Source organism: Triturus cristatus, chromosome 1_1 (assembly GCF_964204655.1).
Source record: "Triturus cristatus chromosome 1_1, aTriCri1.1, whole genome shotgun sequence".
Taxonomy (NCBI): domain Eukaryota; kingdom Metazoa; phylum Chordata; class Amphibia; order Caudata; family Salamandridae; genus Triturus; species Triturus cristatus.
Genome location: NC_140579.1, coordinates 6127407 through 6145995, shown reverse-complemented (window position 1 = coordinate 6145995; position 18589 = coordinate 6127407). Strand labels below are relative to the sequence as shown.

Below are 18589 nucleotides of genomic sequence, written 5' to 3'. Positions count from 1 at the left end.
AAGCAAACCAACGTTTGCACTCCTTGGAAGTTGGCAATGTGTCTGTATCATTAAAGTACAGGATGGTAACAAATACAATACCAGTCCTTATCAAGTTTCTTACATTCATACTGCAAATTGAGTGACTTACTGAGCAATCAGCTGAGTGACTCCAGCTGACTTACAGTCAAACATCCTGGAGTGTAAGGATTGCATGGCTCCAGCTATTGTCTACCAGCGGCTAGACATGTGCAATGAAAACAAGGATACAAGTGTAAAGTGATGTCTAATCATCAGATGGGTGGGTTGAATATACAACCTATTGAGAACTTCTGCTTCCTGATAAATGCCAGAGAACAGATCATACGCATGACATTTGTTTTGAGGTGTCTCAAGTACCACCATAAAGTCTTTCTCATGGTCATTGCTGATGGAATTTTGCAAGATGTCCCATAAGAAACGATCTCTAAAATGCCGTACACAAGAACAGTAGGATGGCCTTGTCCACTTAGCCCTGTATCTAGCAAGTATAAATAATTCCTTTTCCTGATAACATGGCAACATTTTTCGGGAGACTTTGTAGCCTCTTGTCACAACATTCTAGTCATTATCAGCTTCCGAAAAGCTCCTTTCATTTCTTTGTTCCTCAGGCTGTAGATGATATGATTAAACATGGGCATTAATAGGACATAGCACAAGGCCAATAGTCGGTCAGTGCTCTGTGTGTGTTTTGAAGTGGGTCTCAGGTACATCACTGTGCCAGACACATACAGCAAGCCTACGGAGACCAGATGCGAGGTGCAGGTGGAGAAGGTTTTTTTCATCCCTGAGGCTGAGTGCATCCTTAGGATAGTGCTTACGATGCGGATGTAGGAGGTCAGGATGAGTAGGAAGGGTCCTAATATAACTAGAATGGTGTAAATAAAGATTGCAATCTGACTGAAGAATGTATCGGTGGAGGCAAGTGTTATTACTGGTGGGATATCACAGAAAAAGTGTGCAATCACATTGGAGCCACGATACGGCAAGCTGAAGATGAATGTAGTCTGCCCCATGGACAAAAGGAATCCACTGCCCCAGCAGCACACTACAAGCTGCGTGCAGAGCCTCTTGTTCATGATGGCTGGATAGCGCAAAGGGTAGCAGATGGCTACATAACGGTCATAGGCCATCACTGCCATCAAGAAGCAATCAATGGTAGCAAAGCATATGAAGAAATACATCTGTACTGCGCACCCCACGAACAGGATGGTATTTTGTGTTGACAGGAGACCCTTTAGCATAATAGGAACTGTGACATTCGAGTAACAGATGTCTAAGAAAGACAGACTCCGCAGGAAGAAGTACATCGATGTGTGCAGGCGACTGTCCACAGTGACCAAGATGATAACGAACAAATTCCCCATCACTGTGACTAGGAAGACTGTTAGAAAGGTCACAAAGAGTAGGACCTGCTGCTGGACTGGGAGGTCTGAGAACCCTATGAGGATGAACTCCCACACCTGGGTCTGGTTTCCTTTCACCATTATTCTACATAACAGTGACCTGCGGAAGGAAAAGAAGTAGGATAAGGATACAATTAAGAATGTCATGGTAACATAGCCTATAGGTGATCAAAGAGACTTCATGTCAGAAGTGCTTAAACATGTTCAATGCACACCATCCATAAAGGGGTCTGCATTAAATAACATGGATTCTCCATCCTTTTGAATAGAAAAAGGAACTCCCAAGAGGTTGTGCCCTCAGAGAAATGGGAACTGGAATATGTTTAAGCTCTAATGTATGTATTTTTACGTGTTAAAAACACTACAACATGTATGTAATCAAAACCAAAGGCTAAACCTCACATATCACATCACTTAATTCATGTTCAATGACATCATTGTTCAAATGACTGATGACATGCCGAATTGCCCAATCGCATCACGTTGATTGCCCACAAGAGTTTGCCTATCTGTAAAAGCTTTGCTACAGGTCAAAGGTTCTCCGTAGTAGGTGCTAACTCTCCTGAGAGGCCTTGAATGCCTAGAGGGAGTGGTCTCTGTATGAAAAGTTGTGCATAGGACTGAAGACTGTATGCCCCAGGTAGGTGCCCACCAGCGTGTGCTTTATTGACCATAAAAAGTCAGCTATCTAAAAAGTATTCAGTACAGGGTGGAGGCTATGCGTAGCAGGGCTTTCAGTGCCTAAGGGGGCTTGGGTGTGTGCGGGGAGTGGGCCCTCCATGAAGCGGTTCTGCTCAGAGAGAAAACTGTATGCAGTAGAAACTGTCCTACCCAAGTGTGGTTGACAGCACACACGAGGTGGACTTTCCACCAAGGATTCAGAACAGGACAAAGGCTGTGCGTACTAGGGACTTGGTCACCTACTGGACCGTAGGTGTCTGGACAGAGTGGGTACTCCCAAAAACAAATTGCTCAACGGACAAAGATCATCTACAGCACAAGCTTGTCCACTCTGGTTGACTGTCCACATCAGTTCGGCTATCCTCAAAGTGTTCAGTATATGGTGAAGGCTGTGCTCAGGAAGACCTCGGTTAACCAAAGAGAGCTCGTGTGTGCAAATGGTAATTTATGGTTTACATGATTCTGAGCAGTTTAGTACTTAATTATATATATGAAATCCTCTTAAGGTTTATGGAGTAATGTGAACATGAGCAGTGAGTCATCTCATCACTGATAATATCAATAATGCCATTGATATAATGCAAACAATTAGGTTGTTGATTGAGGGGGGAACCCTACAATTTTTGTCAGGGTGAAACAACAATCAGAAAAATCCCACACCAATGTTGAAAAATAGAGCAAAATGTAATAAACAAAATTAGACCAAAACAGCAAAAATCCAATTAGTAGACCCGTGTCATGAAACAAAAGTATACCCATCTTAGCTTTAGTGACCAGCTGGTCCATTCCTTCCCTCTAAGACACCTGTACGATCCCACACCGATTGTTGCAGAATTCACCGTTTTGGAAAGAAGCACTGAAAATTGGGCCGTTGGATGTGGGATTGCATATTACTCTATGCCAGGGCTGATGTTATCCAACAGCATTCCCTGCCAAAAAAGTACTGCTTTGCCAGGTGGCTCTCAGCCCCAATTTCATGAAACTAAAATGGCGCCACCTACGGAGCTCCCTATAATGGCCCAAACTAACATGTCCGCCATCAAACTGGGCACCCATAGAAAGAGCAAATTGCAATTATTGATTGTTTATCAGCAGGAAGGTGTCACTTCCTGCACATAAACAACCACCCCTGCAGTGCAGGCAACCTTGTGACATGGCAGCAAGGTGCCTGTGCTGGTGCTAGACAGCTTTTTAAGCACTAGCACTATAGGAAACACAGGGGTGTCCTGTATTTTTGTAAAGACAGCGCATCCCTGCATTTTGATAATGTCTGAGCGTGCCGTTGTCAAATATCGCTTAAAACCACATAACAGCATTTTCTTGTCAATTGCCCCCCTTGTGTCAAGTACTTTGGGGCAGATTCACAAGGCCCTTGCGCCCTTTTTTTGACTCAACAGCGGCGCAAACAATGTGGTCAATTTACAATGTGACACATCTAGAGAAGTTCGTCACGTGGTAAAGGCCAGCATCACATTATACCTGCGTCAGGTATAATGTATGCAGGGTGAGCGTTCCCATGTAAAAAGCCATGTAGAACTGCCGCAGTGAAATTTTCAACATTTCACTGCGTCACTCTAAGCCTTCACTGTGTCAAAATCCCTATCCCTGCTCAGACCAGGCGTAAGGAATGACCGAGGGCTTTTTGCATGGGACTCAACTATCTGTTGTGGCATATTGCTGGAGTTGTGTCACTTTCATGAGCAACTCCAGCAATGCATCACCTTTGTGCCAACAGATGCATCAGTATTTCTGACGCATCTGTTAATCCCTGCGCCATGGAGCACTGTATTGTAAATACAGCGCATTCATTGTGGCGCAAGGACATTTGGCACTGGCGCAAGGAAACTGGCGCATCTATGCAGATGCCTCAGTTCCTTGTACATCTGCCCCTCTGTGAGTGTGCTGAGGCAACTCTGTTGAAATGTATGTGGGCAGGGAAAAGCTCAGTCCCTCCCGTCCTGGCAGAATGGCCCGTCCTGCCAACAACTACTGTCCTTTTGTTACACTGTCTGAAAGAATACACATAGACCAACTGCACCTAGTCTTGATCTGAGACACAGGTCAGAAACAGTTACCTCTTCCCCATACCATTACAGCTGCATACGTCAAATTATTGATAGCTGTTCATAGCAAATGTGTTGAGCCCAACATGTCATACACATACACTTATATATTTTCTCATTCACCTTTTTATTTTTTCTTTCAGCATATTTTCTTTTTATCCACACAATTTTTCTTTTGTGTACAGTAATTATTACATAACACAATGTACAACAATATAATCAAAATTGTTCCTGCAAGACTATACAGACCCTTCTCCAAACATCATACTATTAAACACTCAACATATATTTATACATATCCACAGTCATTCATCAAGCATACCTCAGTTACACCCAACATATCACAACATTAAAAAGACTAAAAGGGGGACACAAAAAGATTTTTTTTTACAGAAACATTTGATTGACATTTCATAGGTTAACAACAAACCATTTGACTAGTACAGTAGAAAAAGCAATAACAATCGCTTCATTAACATCAGGTACAGTTGGAGCGAATTTCAGAAAATAACCTCCCCACCATACTTTTTCATATTTACGAGGGCAGCTTCTAGCTTCATAGATTTTTACCTTCATTTCACAACACCAATCCATTCCTTTAGTCCACACCTCTGTTGAGAGAGCCACTGGGGAAGTCCCATTGCAAGCACTGTCACATTTGGCTAGGAGAGTGTGCAGGCCCACCAAGCTCCTGTCCCCCCTAGACCCACCCAACTCACTACAGTGAGTGCTCAAGGTCCTCCTTGGCCCTGATTTCCACTGGGGCGAGATTCAGGCTCCAAGTCAGATCTGGCTCCAAGGAGACATGCACTCCCAAGTAGTGGAAACTAACCCGACGCACCAGGATTATTGATTGCCAGTCTTCGTCTCGGCAGTTCCCCTGTATCGGAACTAATAGGGATTTACCCCAGTTAACCTGGATCTTCGATGCCTCCCCAAAATCGTGAAGGATTTCAAGCTCTCTAGATCCTGTCTCAGCAGGTTTGGGCATAACCAAAAGGACGTCTGCATATAAACTATCCGAACCTCCATTGCCAACCCCCAGTCAAAGACCCACACGTGAGTATCACACCAGATCCACACCTCAAGCGGCTTGATAGCAGGGTGAATGTGAGAGGTTGGCCTGGTATATGCTGTCCACTAGTTAAAGTTGGCACCCTGTACCATTCCAAACAACCCTTATGGTGATTTACGAGGTCAAAGATAACCTTAGAAAGCTATCCAAGTGGTAGCTGTGGAGAGCAGCCTGCAGGCTTAGTCTTGAAGGAATGTTAAACAGCTTGTTTTACCAGAATTCAACCTTATAGTATTGGTTAAATGAAAGGAGAACCACACAGAAGTTATAAAAATATGTATTAATCACTATAGCACACTTTAAGTACGACACAGTATCTTCTACACGAAGATACTCACAACGCACATAATGCTGTAGCACAGAAACAATAGTAAATAGCACTAATATACAGTGGGTTCCAGGGGGAGACCAAACCATATACTAAAATAGTGGTATAAGAACCACGACTTGAGTCAAGACAGTGTCTAGAGGTTGTAGAATCGCTGGAACCCCATAGAACCACACAAGATGATTAAGTAGGGACCTCGGTCACTGGCATGCGCACCCACCAAGGCCTAATACACTAAATCCTGTCTGGGAGGTGACAGGATTCTTATTGTTCATCCTTCTCCTGCTCGAGCTTGGCTCAGTAGCAGGAGGGCAGATATGTGTCTCTGGTCGGCAACAACCAATTTGGGCTGCCCAGGACTAGAAGGCTGGTACCGGGAACACCAGGGACCTCACAAAGCTAGTTTTTGAGGGGTGGAATCATACCTCCTACCAGGTTATGGTGCGGGAGTATGATTCCACAATGTTTGATACCAAACTCGATGAGGTTACTTTCAGCCGTATTAGAGTTGGTCATTACCCGGTCGCATAATGGCACTCTATATGTCGTAAATGACTGATACACTGACAACCCGGGAGAATGGACTCCGTAAGCTGCAGGGCTGTCCTGCTCATGTAGGGGCAATGCAGCGAGGAAAGGGGTAATGGGTCCCAATCCCTTACTGACTGTTTAGTTTTGAGCAAATATGGTAGCGGTACTTGTCCAAGACAGGGGGAGACCCCTAACCCCCTACTCACAATAAAGTTCCAAAAAAGAAGTCAGGACAAGTAGAGGTAATCTGGTATTTCAGAACAAATTCCAATACGCTGGGTTCATAGTGAAAATTCTTTATGTGGACGTTTTGTAGCTCATTTAAGAGCTTCTGACAAAGAGGAACAAGAAGAGAAAGACAGACAACACGTGTTTCGCCCCCTTTTACATGGCCATCCGGCCTGGGGCTTCTTCAGGGCGTAGTATAACGTGTCAGGACAAATGGTTGTCCTGAAAAGTGGTTCAAAATATCCTATTCCTGTCAGGCTAGAAATCAAGGGCTCATGCCCGGGTGAGGTTCGTCATGGCAGTCGGCTTCGGCACCCTCTCACTTACAACCGAGCACCCTGCCTTCAGGATTGTTAAGGCCTGCTATAGGGGTGACTTCTAGCTTTTAAGAGAAGTGCCCCCTAGATATAGGAAACCTGTATCTAAACTGAGAGGTGCATGCACCATCTTACACAGGCTGCAATGGCAGGCCTGTAGTTCCATTTTGCATGGCCTCTCATGGGTGGTATAATACATGCTTTAGCCCATGGGAGGCCACTGGGGTACCTATGCCCTAGGTACATGGGTACCATATACTAGGGACTGACACGGGTACCCCAGTATCCAATTCTGGAGTGCACTTAACAGTTTAGGGAGAAAGCAGATAGACTGAGGTCCTGATTAGCAGGATCCCAATCAGACTAGCCAAAAACAGTGTCACATGAAGCAAAAAGAGGGGGTCACCATACGAAGCAGATCCTACTTTCCTACAGTGAACAACAGCAGGGACAATGGGCATACCTGCTTTGTGCCCCACTGCCTGGGAAAGTGGTCCAAGACAGCATTAGCCAGAGCACCCACATAAAGGACTTGCAAATATGTCCGGAACAGAGGTCCAAAGCCCATACCACCCAGCACTTCATCGAGGTACGACCTGCCCACTGTATTGAAAGTTTTTTCAAAGTCCAATAACAAGAGAGCTGAGTGGCCTCCGAGAGCTCTGATGCAGGACAATGCAATATGTACATGATGGATACAGTGTCTGGTACTATGATGGGGAAGGAGCCCTCATTGGACCGGATGGACCAGAGTGTGGAGGACTTGTAGCAATTGATTAGCCAGAATATTAGCATATAATTTGACCTTGCTGATGGTTATGGGCCAAAGACAGGCACAGGTGGTTGGGGTGCGACCCGGCTTAGGAAGAACCAAAATAGTGGCCTAGTCAATCTCTGGGGAGAAGTAACCGTGGGGTATTGCTTAAGTGCATAGCTTGAGGAGGGCTAGAATCAAGTTGGATAAAACTACACAGGAAATCCGTCGGGTCTCGGAGTTTTCCCAGGGTTAAGATTTGCCAATGCGTCCCCAATGTCATCTGCGGTGTTATCTTGATCTCGGTCTGTCTTTTCCTGAGGGTATACGTGGGGCAAAGGAAGCTCCTCCACCAGAGGGGTCACAGTGGCGGCACCAAGGTTTAGTTTCGGAGTCTAAAGCTCCTCATAATATTGGGCGATGATATCGGAAATCCCCTGCAAGTTCTCCACCCATGACCCGGAGCTCCCCATAATGCAGGGGATCACCCTATTCACTGATTGGTGTGTGGCTAGCCAATGCAATAATTTGCACAACTTATTGCCCTAGTCGTATATCCGGCATGTGGATGCCATCCAGCATTTGGCGCAATAAAGTCCTATCTTAGTCCAACTGGGACGTGGTAATTCCCGGATATCTGTGGTTGAAGTGTGTTAACAAGGTTTGAAGCTTAACCACTCTAATGTGTTTTTCACGGTCTGTTCCCCTGAGGAAGGAACGTGCAACACACCCCCTTATATTCCTTCTCCGCCTCCCACAGGGTTGTAGCAGATCCAACCGAACCCCCGTTAATGTCCAGGAAGGTGCAGAATTCGGTAGAGAGGTGTTCCGTTAACTTGTCATCCTGGAAGAACCAGGCGTTACAGCACCAAATGGGGCGGGGAACTTCAGGGGATAGGTCAAATTGGAGCATGATCGGTGTGTGATCGGATATTCCTCAAGGCAGGATCTGGGATCCCAAACTATAAAGGAGGTCATGTGCTGGCAAAAGCAGGTAATCTATGCGTGTGAAGGAGCCGTGGGCGGCTGAGGTTGAGTATAGCCTGATTCATCAGGATGACACATTTGCCACGAATCACTGAGGCCTACCCCCCATGTTCAGTCTTTCAGACCCCGGCTACGTCTGGGAGTGTGACTCTCAAGCCCCGTACCAATCATGTGGGTCCATAATGTCAGTGAAGTCTCCCCCAGTATCGTTGTTGCCTGAGGAAAGGCAGCCACTATGCTCCCGAGGGCCTTCGGTGTGGTTTGGTGCATGGAGGGGAAACATAGACGGACACACTATTGTACAAGGTGCCCTCCAGTGAACCCTACAGAAGGATATATCTACCTTGAGTGTCGTGTGTAATGTTTGTAACCGCCATCGGGAGGGATCTGTAAAGGAAGATAGCAACCCCTCTAGAGCCCCTTTTATACCCAGCATGAAATACTCTGTTGTAACCCTTCTGGCCAAGAATGACCAGTTAGAGCCCTGAAGGTGCGCCTCCTGCATCAACACCACTCGTGGGGAATGGCAGTGAAGGAACTAAACCACTGCCCCTCGTTTAATGCGATATAATAGGCCATGAACATTCCATGCCAAGACAGTGAATGTATGAGTCATGGCTATTTGTAGGAAAATAAATGATAGTCCGCCCAGGGGGGATGAGGGAGAAGCAGTAAAGGCTGCAGAAGAGAGATGAGCGGCGAGAACCACCAGCTAAAAATCATCTCCGGGGAGCGCCAAATCTGTGCTCACCCAAGGTACATGCAGGGCAAAAGAGAACCATAATACAAACATGACAAAAACTCAGTGAACATTCCCCATACCCCCAAATGCCCCCACCCTATACTTCCCACCCAAAATCAGCATCTGCCACCCATTACCAACAAGAGAAAAGCAGGCACTATTTAGGGGAGATGATATTAGGCCGATCAAAGAGTCTGGTGCTGGTCATCAGATCTCGGACGGTCGGAGGCACCCCAGGGGAGAGGAGGATTAGTAGTAAGTGGGATTAGTTCCATAAGCCAAGTCCGGGCCTCCTTGGGGGACTTTTGGAGTAGTGAATGATCCTGTGTTTCACTGGGTAGAGGAGCATGTAGGAGATATTCATATCCTGCAATTTGGCCTTGGCTTGATTGAAGGATTTGCGCTCAGTCTGAACCATGCGGGTGTAATCAAGGAAAATCGATTATTTGTCCTTCTTGGAATTTAAGATCTTTGATATGACGAGTCACCTTCAAGACTGCATTGTGGATTCTGTAGTTCAGAAAATGGGCAATTAAATGGCGGGGGGACCCTGGAGGTAGCTTAGTGGGCAAAGGTGTGATTTGCCCGCTTAAGAACAAAGCAGAAAGAGAGTTCCTCAGTTTGCAACCAGGTATGGATCCAATTTTCGAGAAAGGTTTCAGGAGACTGGCCTTCAGATCCTCCAGGAAAGCCAAAAAAGCACAGATTATTGCTCTGTGCTCTATTTTTGGCATTTTCCGTGTGGTCCTGGAGGATTTTTTCTTTGCGAGAATGTCGTGCTACTTCCAAGGATAGTTGTTTGACAGTATTTGCCTGAGTGAAAAATCTTGTTTCTGTTTCTTAGATCCATTCAATGGTTTGCTGGTGGTTCTGTCGCAGTAGGGAAATGTTTGCTCGCACCTCCCCAATTATAGTCTCCAGGAGCGCCTAAAGTTATTGATGGCCTGTAGGATGAGGGGCGTGTTGTTTTTGGCTGGGGGGGCCTCCAGTCCAGTCCCTGAGGCACTCCCTGTGTTCCCAAGAGGGTCTGTGTACTTGTCCATCTTGGCCTGGTCTGGTTGGCCCTTGTCCTGGCCTATTCTGGATTGTTGGAGCTGCACAACACACGTCCAGGACCAGAGTACGGCAGGCAGTGCAGTGCTAGCTTACTCCAGAATAAGTGTTAGAGGCATAGAATATATAGGCAGGCAGCTCCTTGCACCATGACTGACCTGCTTGCGCCAGGCACGAGGCCCAGGCGGCACAAGCTGTCAGTCACAGCTCCAATGGCGTCACTGGTGCCCAATATTATAATTCAAGCAAGGAGCCCCACAAAACACCAGGCAGCAGACCCGGCAGCCGCAGTTGTCTCTTCACCGGGCCAAAGATATCTTGGGCAGGGCCCCAGGTAAGCAGAGGGCCTGTCCATGGTAAACTTGCGCCCGCACAAACGAGTAAGGCCCCTCTGGACTCATCAGCAGCCCCGTAGTCGAATTACTGCTGTCCAAAGGTACCTAGGCCATCCCATGGTGCAGATTGAAGGTGCGGCCTGTACCAGGGGTCTGGAGAAGGTGACCAAGAGTGGGCCCAAAATGCAGCTGCAGACCCATGAACCCCATTGTGTGTCAAATAGAGTAGGTCATATGGGGTGAGGACCTCAACTGGTCAGACAGCCCGACTGCTTGATGGGCCCCCCACAGGACCCATCTGAAAGCCAGTAGGGCTATCAGGCCCAAGTTAGAGCCCACAATTGCACAGGGAAAGGGGGTGGGACCTGCTGCGGCAGCCAGCGGTGTCTGGTCTGGAATGCCCCTCAAGCGATCCGGGGGGGTCACAAGGCTGAAAGAAGGAGTTTGCGGTCCTGCCCCATCCCAGCGGGTCACCATGATGCTCAGCAGCAGCCCAAAGAGCAGGGTGCGGCCCATGCCTAATTGGTCATGGTCATGGCCGTCTGGAGCAATCCAGCAAGCCCCGGCGGGGAGCGTCGCCACTTCAATGTATTTGCAGGAGGGCCCACAGTGGTGAGGGCTGGTGCACCACCAGCACGGTTGTGTGACTCACCGCGATCAAGCGGAGGGCTCTTGGTCACTCCTAAGCCGTCATTTTGGAGGCTAAGCACCTGAGGAGAAAAAGCTCAGGGAACATGTTCGGGTTTCTGAGTTGCAACGAGAGATCATCACGGGTGTTGCAGGGGGATAACGCCAAACCCCTTCCCCGGTTGCAGCATGGCAGCACCTGCAAATCTGGAATCGTAGGAGCTGCCGATGGGGAGCTCACAAACTTGTGTTCGCCATCTTGGACATTCAGGCCACGCCCCCCTCCACACAGAGAAGTTTATGGATCATGTACTGGGGAGAGGATGTGGTACGTCGGCTAGACTGCTGCCTTTGGTGCTGGAAACCAGGGTTCGAGCCTCGAGGTCGCGTCCACATCCTGTGATTCTGGGCAAATCACTTAATCTCCCCGTGCCTGAACGTGTAATGTAAATACGGTGCTCGTGTAAAGCGCTCCAATACCTTCGGGTCGAGTTCGCGCTATATAAATATGCAAAATAAAAACAAAACAAAAAAACTTCTGTATCAATTGTTATCAAATGATAAAGTTATATATAAATACTTCTACTATTATTTGTGTTATATAATATCGTTTGTACACAATCAATATATTATTGTTTCATGTCTTAATACATTGAAGCATTGTGTAGAGGTGATTTTAATTCAAAACCACGCTGTATTTAATCCTCTTTGTCTTCTTGTGTATACTTCTTTAATAGTGTAATCTTCAGGTCCTCCCTTTGTTAACACTGATGCGCTTTTCGATGCCAAACCCGAATGCAGTCAGCCACCGTCCTCTGGGGGCAGCAATGAAATACAAGGGCTACAAGGGGAGAAAGGGAAAGTAGCCTTGGAGAAATACCACATGCAAAGTTTATAAATATAATGAGGCTCACACTAATGAACATAATTAGAACGTTACCAAAACCCATATTAGGCAGTCGAAAAGCTCCACATGTGTAACACAAAAATATATGAATGTTTTATTATCTATAAAAAAAAGAAAATAATAAAAAGGATGAAAATGTTTTTGAAATAACATTGTTTCCTGGGGTTTTTGTAAAGAATTAGTGATTAACACGATATAAAAAAGATAGGTCAGATAAGAGGTCTCTCTCTTTAATTTGTCTTTAACCAATGTGTTTAAAGAACAATCAATATGTGACCAACACCAAGGATTTACACCACCATCTATAGATGTGCTCATACAAGTAATAATAGTCAAATAAAATAAAATGACATAGAAAAAAACAACTCAAACTACCCAACCTTGGTGCGTGGCTTGGGAAGCCATCATGGCGGACGCCATCTGAAGCAGCTCCGTCTCGCCAAGCCTATAATCTGACATCTGCAGCTACCACCACTTAGGCAGACTCAATGTCAACCGGACTGGCGAGGGGCCCCCATGGCCATGCTAAGGTCGAAGAAGAGTCGCCCCCGGACCGTAGAGCTCAAACCTTAAGCGGGGCCCTTGGGCCTGGCCTTTGCGACTCGTGGCGCTCTCGGCTTGGCACTCCAGGGTGTGGGACGGGCTGCCGGCACCTACACGTGTCAGCCGGATGCAGCATTCAGGGCAGCCCCCTCCTTGCCCAGGCGCAGTGGTGAGACGTGGACTGCTCTGGCAGACTGCCTTGCTGAAGTCAGGGTGGTAATAGGGAGTGGCCACACAGGCTCTGCGGCATCCCCCTCCTAACACTGCAGAGCCAAGGCGAGTCGGCCCATCCCCTCGAGGGGCCGACTCGGAAGAAATATGTGACCTGCTCTGACACAGCACCTTGGTTCACTGCAGTTGAGTGGCACAGGTTCCCCGCAGGACTGAGTGGAGGAGCCCGCAGCCCAGAATCGTCGAACCACCGGAGCTCAAGGCCCACACAAGATAGGCCGAGGGTGCAGCACCACTCGTCGCCCTCTGGGAGAGCGCAAGTCTCTAGTGAGACACCAGCAGTGGCAACGGTTGGTTCATCAATTTTATCTGGCAGTGGAGGAAGCCTCGCACCCCCAGGGGCACAGATCGGAGCCTGGATCAATCAGCCCCCCCGGATTTTGGCCTGGAATAGGGTAGCCCCATGACGTGGGTCTCCCGTGGTGGGGGCAAAGCTAAGGTTCCTTTCTCCCCTTTTCCCCGCAACGCAACATCAGCCTACATTTGGGAACCATTGGACACGAGCGCGCCTGGGCCCACACCAACCTGAGCTGCATGTGAGGCAAACCCACAGGATAGCATAACAGATGAGCGGGGGGAAAGCTGGAAGATTGGGGTCCGGCGGGTGAGATCCCCTTATGGGGTCCGCCTAGCGGTCGGTCCCCGGGCTGCTGAAGCGGCCGTGCTAGGCTACGTGTGGCTTGCAGCCTAGGGCAGACTGTGTCCGTTAGGCCCGGCTCACAGTAATCTGCCTGTGGAGAGAACCTAAGGCCACCCCTCCCCAGAGGGACGCTTGAGTGGATACGTGGTGCTGAGGGGCTGTGGTCCTCCTTCTCCTAACAGCATGATGAAGGACAAGACCTTGGGGAAAACTCAAAACACAGCACACTGAACCAATCGACCACTGCCCTCATGGGGGCTAGTGGCGCCGATGGTGGGAGCCCTGCTCCAGACAACACCGCCCTGCTTGCCACCATAACGCAATCCCGCAACATGTTGGATGCCAAGATTAGTGTGGTCAGCTCAGAAGTTTCCTTTCTTCGTCAAGACCTCAGGAAGGCCGTAGACCTCATCACTGAGGCGGAAATCAGAGTTTCATCAGTGGAAGATACAGTCACAACCCTACAGCAAAAGATTAATAAGCTTACAGTAGTGACCCAGGAATTTGCCTCATGGGTGGAAGATGCGGAGGGCCGAGCAAGACAAAAAAACCTACACCTTATTGGATTCCTGGAGGGATGCGAAGGCGCCTCAGCGGAGGGTTTTCTGATGCAGTGGTTGGGGTCTCTTTTGCCAGAGGGCTCCCTTTCCTCCTGTTTTGTAGTGGAACAAGCCCACAGAGCACTCATAAGGAAGCCCCCCGGGGGAGCGGCCCAACCTATCATAGCCAAACTGTTGAACTATATGGACCAGGACACTATCCTTCAATTTGCTACGGGCTACAGAGATAAACTGATTTATGGCTCCCACAATATCATGATCTTTCCCGATAACACCAGGCTTGTTCAGCAGCAGCGCCAATCATTCATGGCGGCCAAACGCAGACTCCGAGAGCTGAACTTTCAATATATGTTATTATATCCAGCTCGGATATGCATAACCTATAAGAATAAATCCATATTTTTCAACACCCCAGAGGCTATCTTCACATGTGCCGACGAAACAGCGCACATCAGGCCTCATACTCTGCCTCCACTAGAATCAGACTCTTCCCAAGGCACCAGAAGGAATTGGCTGAAGGGCGTAGACTCCTGACTTCAATGAGAATTATTTTGAAGTTGCGTTCCCCCTAGGCTGCCTACACATAGACTTGGAACGGTAAGTCTGTCTTTGGAACAATAACTGGCTTGGTTTGACCCCAAGAAATATTAACTGCACGTTCTGATACATTATAGTTGAGAGTATTGGGACGTTGGGGAACCATTGGTGGGAGACTCCTCGGGCGCCCCGTTGGAGCCCTGGGACCATCTTGCCCGCGACAGATACTTCCTGTTGTCTGAGGTATTGGGGTGGGGGAGGAGGAGGTGAGAGTTGTATTCAGTTTTGCAGTGTTAAGTTCAGTTTCGGCACAGGTGCTGTTGCACCATAAACCCTAAATACACACCCGGCAACCCCCCTGAGGTATGGATGGCTACACGTACCGCTAATACAGAGCCCGGTGGGCTCAATATCACAACATGGAATGTCCGCGGGGTACTAGACAAAATCAAACGGGGAGCAGTTCTAAAGGAAGCAAAAAGACTAGAAGTGAACATACTTCTTATGCAGTAAACCCACATGATGGGAACTAAGCCACCATGCCAAGCCTGCTATGGATTCAACCAGGTTTTTCACTCCGGTTTTATACATGGGTCATGAGGTACAGCAATCCTAATACACTGTAGGGTCCAATTCAGCGTCTCCAAAATATAGTCCGACTCAGGTGGGAAGTTCACCATCACCACGGGTACAATACATGGGGTAACCCTGACCCTGACACTTGGCAGTTTCTATGCCCCTCCTCCAGTGGGGCAAAATCTTGTAGATAAAACTGTATAATTATGGGGAGAGCTCCAGGACAGACCAACAATTTTAAGGGGCAACTGGAATGATGTTATGGCGCCTATTGACCGGTGGCGGGATGGGGGCCCAGGACGCAATGCAGGGGAAACTAGGCTACATGGTTTGGTCTCTACTCACGGGTGGTCGGATGCATGGCGTGCCTATCATCTGGTGGAGCTGGGCTTCACCTACCTTTCAGCAGTACACGGGTCACTCTCTAGAATTGGCCATCTTTTCCTCCCACATGCGTATGTCCATAGGGTCACAAGAGTCTCTGTCCTTCCCAGGGGGTTATCACATCACTCCCCAGTAACAATAAGGCTACACATAGGGCCCCGCACATCTCCATTCAGATGGCGTATGTCACCCTGGCACCTGCAAGACCCATCCTACCATGCACCCTCAGACAAACAATCATGGACTACTTAGAGTCAAACTCGAACTCGGCCCGCTCTCGTACGAAATCATGGAAAGCCCTTAAACCTACGATACGGGGGTGGATATCAGCCACGATCCGGGCAGAAACATCACCGCCAGGCACAGGTGGTGGATCTTGAGACACCAATTAATAGCAGATTGTTCCCTGTTATAAGGTGTCCCTAGATCTACACACTCAAACTGACATAGGTGCTCAACAAGAAAATGATAGAAGAAAAGGAGGAATATACACAAAATAAAGAAAAATTTTAAATGAATTACCTTGACAGTAATGTTGGATTATCTCTTATTTTATTGATTTTTTTTTACAAATTTAATCTGTTATCTTGCAAGTTAAAAACCAGGACCCATTAAAAAATCAATACAGTTCGACAAATATGCTTTTTTGAAGAGACACATATAGATTTGTAGATTTTTTTATGTTTACAATTTCAAATTTCAAATCAAATATCCCTTTACTATATGCGCCAATTCATTTGGCCCCTTTAGTCCCTCAGGATGTCCTGTATAAAACAAATTCAATTTTACAAAACAGTTTAATAAAACAATACTCCGAAAAATAATTTTGTCGATGCGGCGTTTCTGTGGGAAATACTGGTTTACACCACCTTCATCAGGACAATTATTTTAAAAACAGTATAGTAGAATCTAGTCTATAATCTTCTTTTAATTGAAGACAAATAATTCCTTGGTGCTTGAATAGCAGCTGGTACTTTCTTTATAGCAGAGTGTATTCCTTATAAAGGTTCATTAATTCCATTATATGAGATTCTTTATAGTCCTAGACAATTATTTTCAATTTGATCCCCAAAGTCTGTGTGTCCTTTTTAAATATTCCTTAATCACAGATATATTTAATAAGATCCGTGGGTAGAGGATCCAGATTTATAACTTGTTGCCCTCTCCAATAGATCAGACTGCCTTACTTTTAGCCGTCAATTAACTCGCGGAACCTTTGGGATGTCCATTCCCTTTGTTTGAAGGGTCACTCTCTTGATATTTTTTACTTATTGTGGATCTTGAGACACGCCAGTGCCCTCTAGAGACAAAAGTAAGAGAGGACACAAGTACTAATGCCAAACGTGACCTCCTCCTCACGCAACAACTACACCAGTTGCATACAAATGAAGCCCAACACATTTGGCAGGTGACCCAATCCAGAATATATCAACGGGGCGATAAGTCCAGCAAAATGCTACCCTGCCTCTGTCAAGCGGCGCTGCCGCCCACCCCAGTGCTGGCATTGCATAACACAGAGGAGATTCTATGCACCACACCCACCGCAGTCGCGCAAGTGTTCGCATCATATTACTCTGCACTTTATACACAACAAGAAACCATAACCCGAGACCAAATTGAAGAATCCCTCAGAGGTATACCACCAAAATTACTACCGGAACACATTTGTGAGCAACTTGATGAACCAATCATGGTTGAAGAACTCAATAATGCACTGTCGGCCCTACGAACAGGCAAAGCACAGGGCTCCAACGGGTTCCCAAATGAATTCTTCCGATCTCACATGACCCTACTGGGCCACACCTCCTTGATGCGCTCCATGAAGCCCTTGAACAACACATCCTATCCCCAGATTGGTGTCATGCTGAAATTGTGGTGTTCCTCAAACCGAGGCGCCCGCCTGAGGAACCCTCCTCGTACCACCCAATTTCCGTCCTGAACTTTGAGCCCAAGCACCTTGGCAAGGTCCTACCAGACCGTCTCCGCACCCATATCAATGAGCTCATCCATCCAGACCAGGTGGGCTTTATGCCACACAGATCCACACGACATAACAGCAGGCGAGTTCATAATGCAATTGCGAAGGCCTCAGATCTTGGACGCCTTGCAGCCCTCTTACTTGCCAATATTGACAAGGCAATCGACTCCCTCAGCTGGGAGTATTTATTTCTCCTCTTGCGTGCCCTTAAGTTTGGCCCACTTTTTCTTTCATACGTCCATCTTTTATACAGAGACCTCTCTGCCTCAGTACGGGTGGCGAGGACACACTCGAGGTGATTCCCCATTCATCGGGGCACAGGACTGGGATGCCCACTTTCCCCATTACTATTTGCTCTAGCGATCGAGCCCCTGGCGACATTGGTGAGGTGGGATGCTCTAGTGTGGGGATACGACTGGTCTGTAGAAACGTCTGACAGAATTGCATTATATGCATGTTGGACTTGGCCCTTCTGGCAGGATCACCCCTGAATTTTTTTGCTTTTATTGGTGACTTGGTGATAGTGGTTTTTGGTTCCTGCGCACTTTCCCTGTGTCCCAGGGTAAAGTGCGTGCGCACTCTGAGTGCATGTGGTGAGATAGGCCTGCCCTCCCATAGGAATGCATGGGGAATGTATGCGTCCCTGGTAGTTCCTGATGCGTGGGGTGTGCATGGTCGAGTCTGGTATGTACAGATTCGTGTGGTTAAATGCTGTGCAATGATGCGTGCGGCGTGCGTGTAGCTAGTATGGAAGTGCCACTTCTAGAAGTGGGCACTTCGGTGTGCAGTGTAAAATGTGTGCCTTGGCGCGTGATTGGCTGGCTGAGGTCATGTGACGGGCTAGGGATTCCCCAGAGTCAGGAGGAGTCGCCCGGTGGTGAATAGGGAGATTAGCATGCTGATGGCTGGGGAGGAGTGCACCTTGGACCTGAATAGGGCAGGGCTTTCCCCACACAATGCTGGCTCCGCCCCCTGTGGTGCGACTGGAGACCCTAGCCCTGCCAGTGAATAGAGTGAGGGGCTGAGCACATCAAGGGTGCTCCCCAACCAGCTGCAACTGGTTTTCCCCCTCACCCTGAACCCAGAAC

The 18589-nt window shown here is 47.6% G+C and overlaps 1 protein-coding gene across 1 annotated transcript; it reads right to left on the bottom strand.

Moving 5' to 3' along the window:
- Positions 1 to 569: 569 nt before the first annotated feature.
- On the bottom strand, positions 570 to 1505 carry LOC146869087 (olfactory receptor 10A5-like). The gene has a single exon (XM_085653331.1). The coding sequence runs from the start codon at positions 1503 to 1505 to the stop codon at positions 570 to 572; it is 936 nt and encodes a 311-aa protein (XP_085509457.1).
- Between the last annotated feature and the right edge of the window lie 17084 nt (positions 1506 to 18589).

What these genes read in the sequence shown, in the direction of transcription:
- LOC146869087 (XM_085653331.1), bottom strand. Translation starts at nt 1,505, where the DNA reads ATGGTGAAAGGAAACCAGACCCAGGTGTGGGAGTTCATCCTCATAGGG.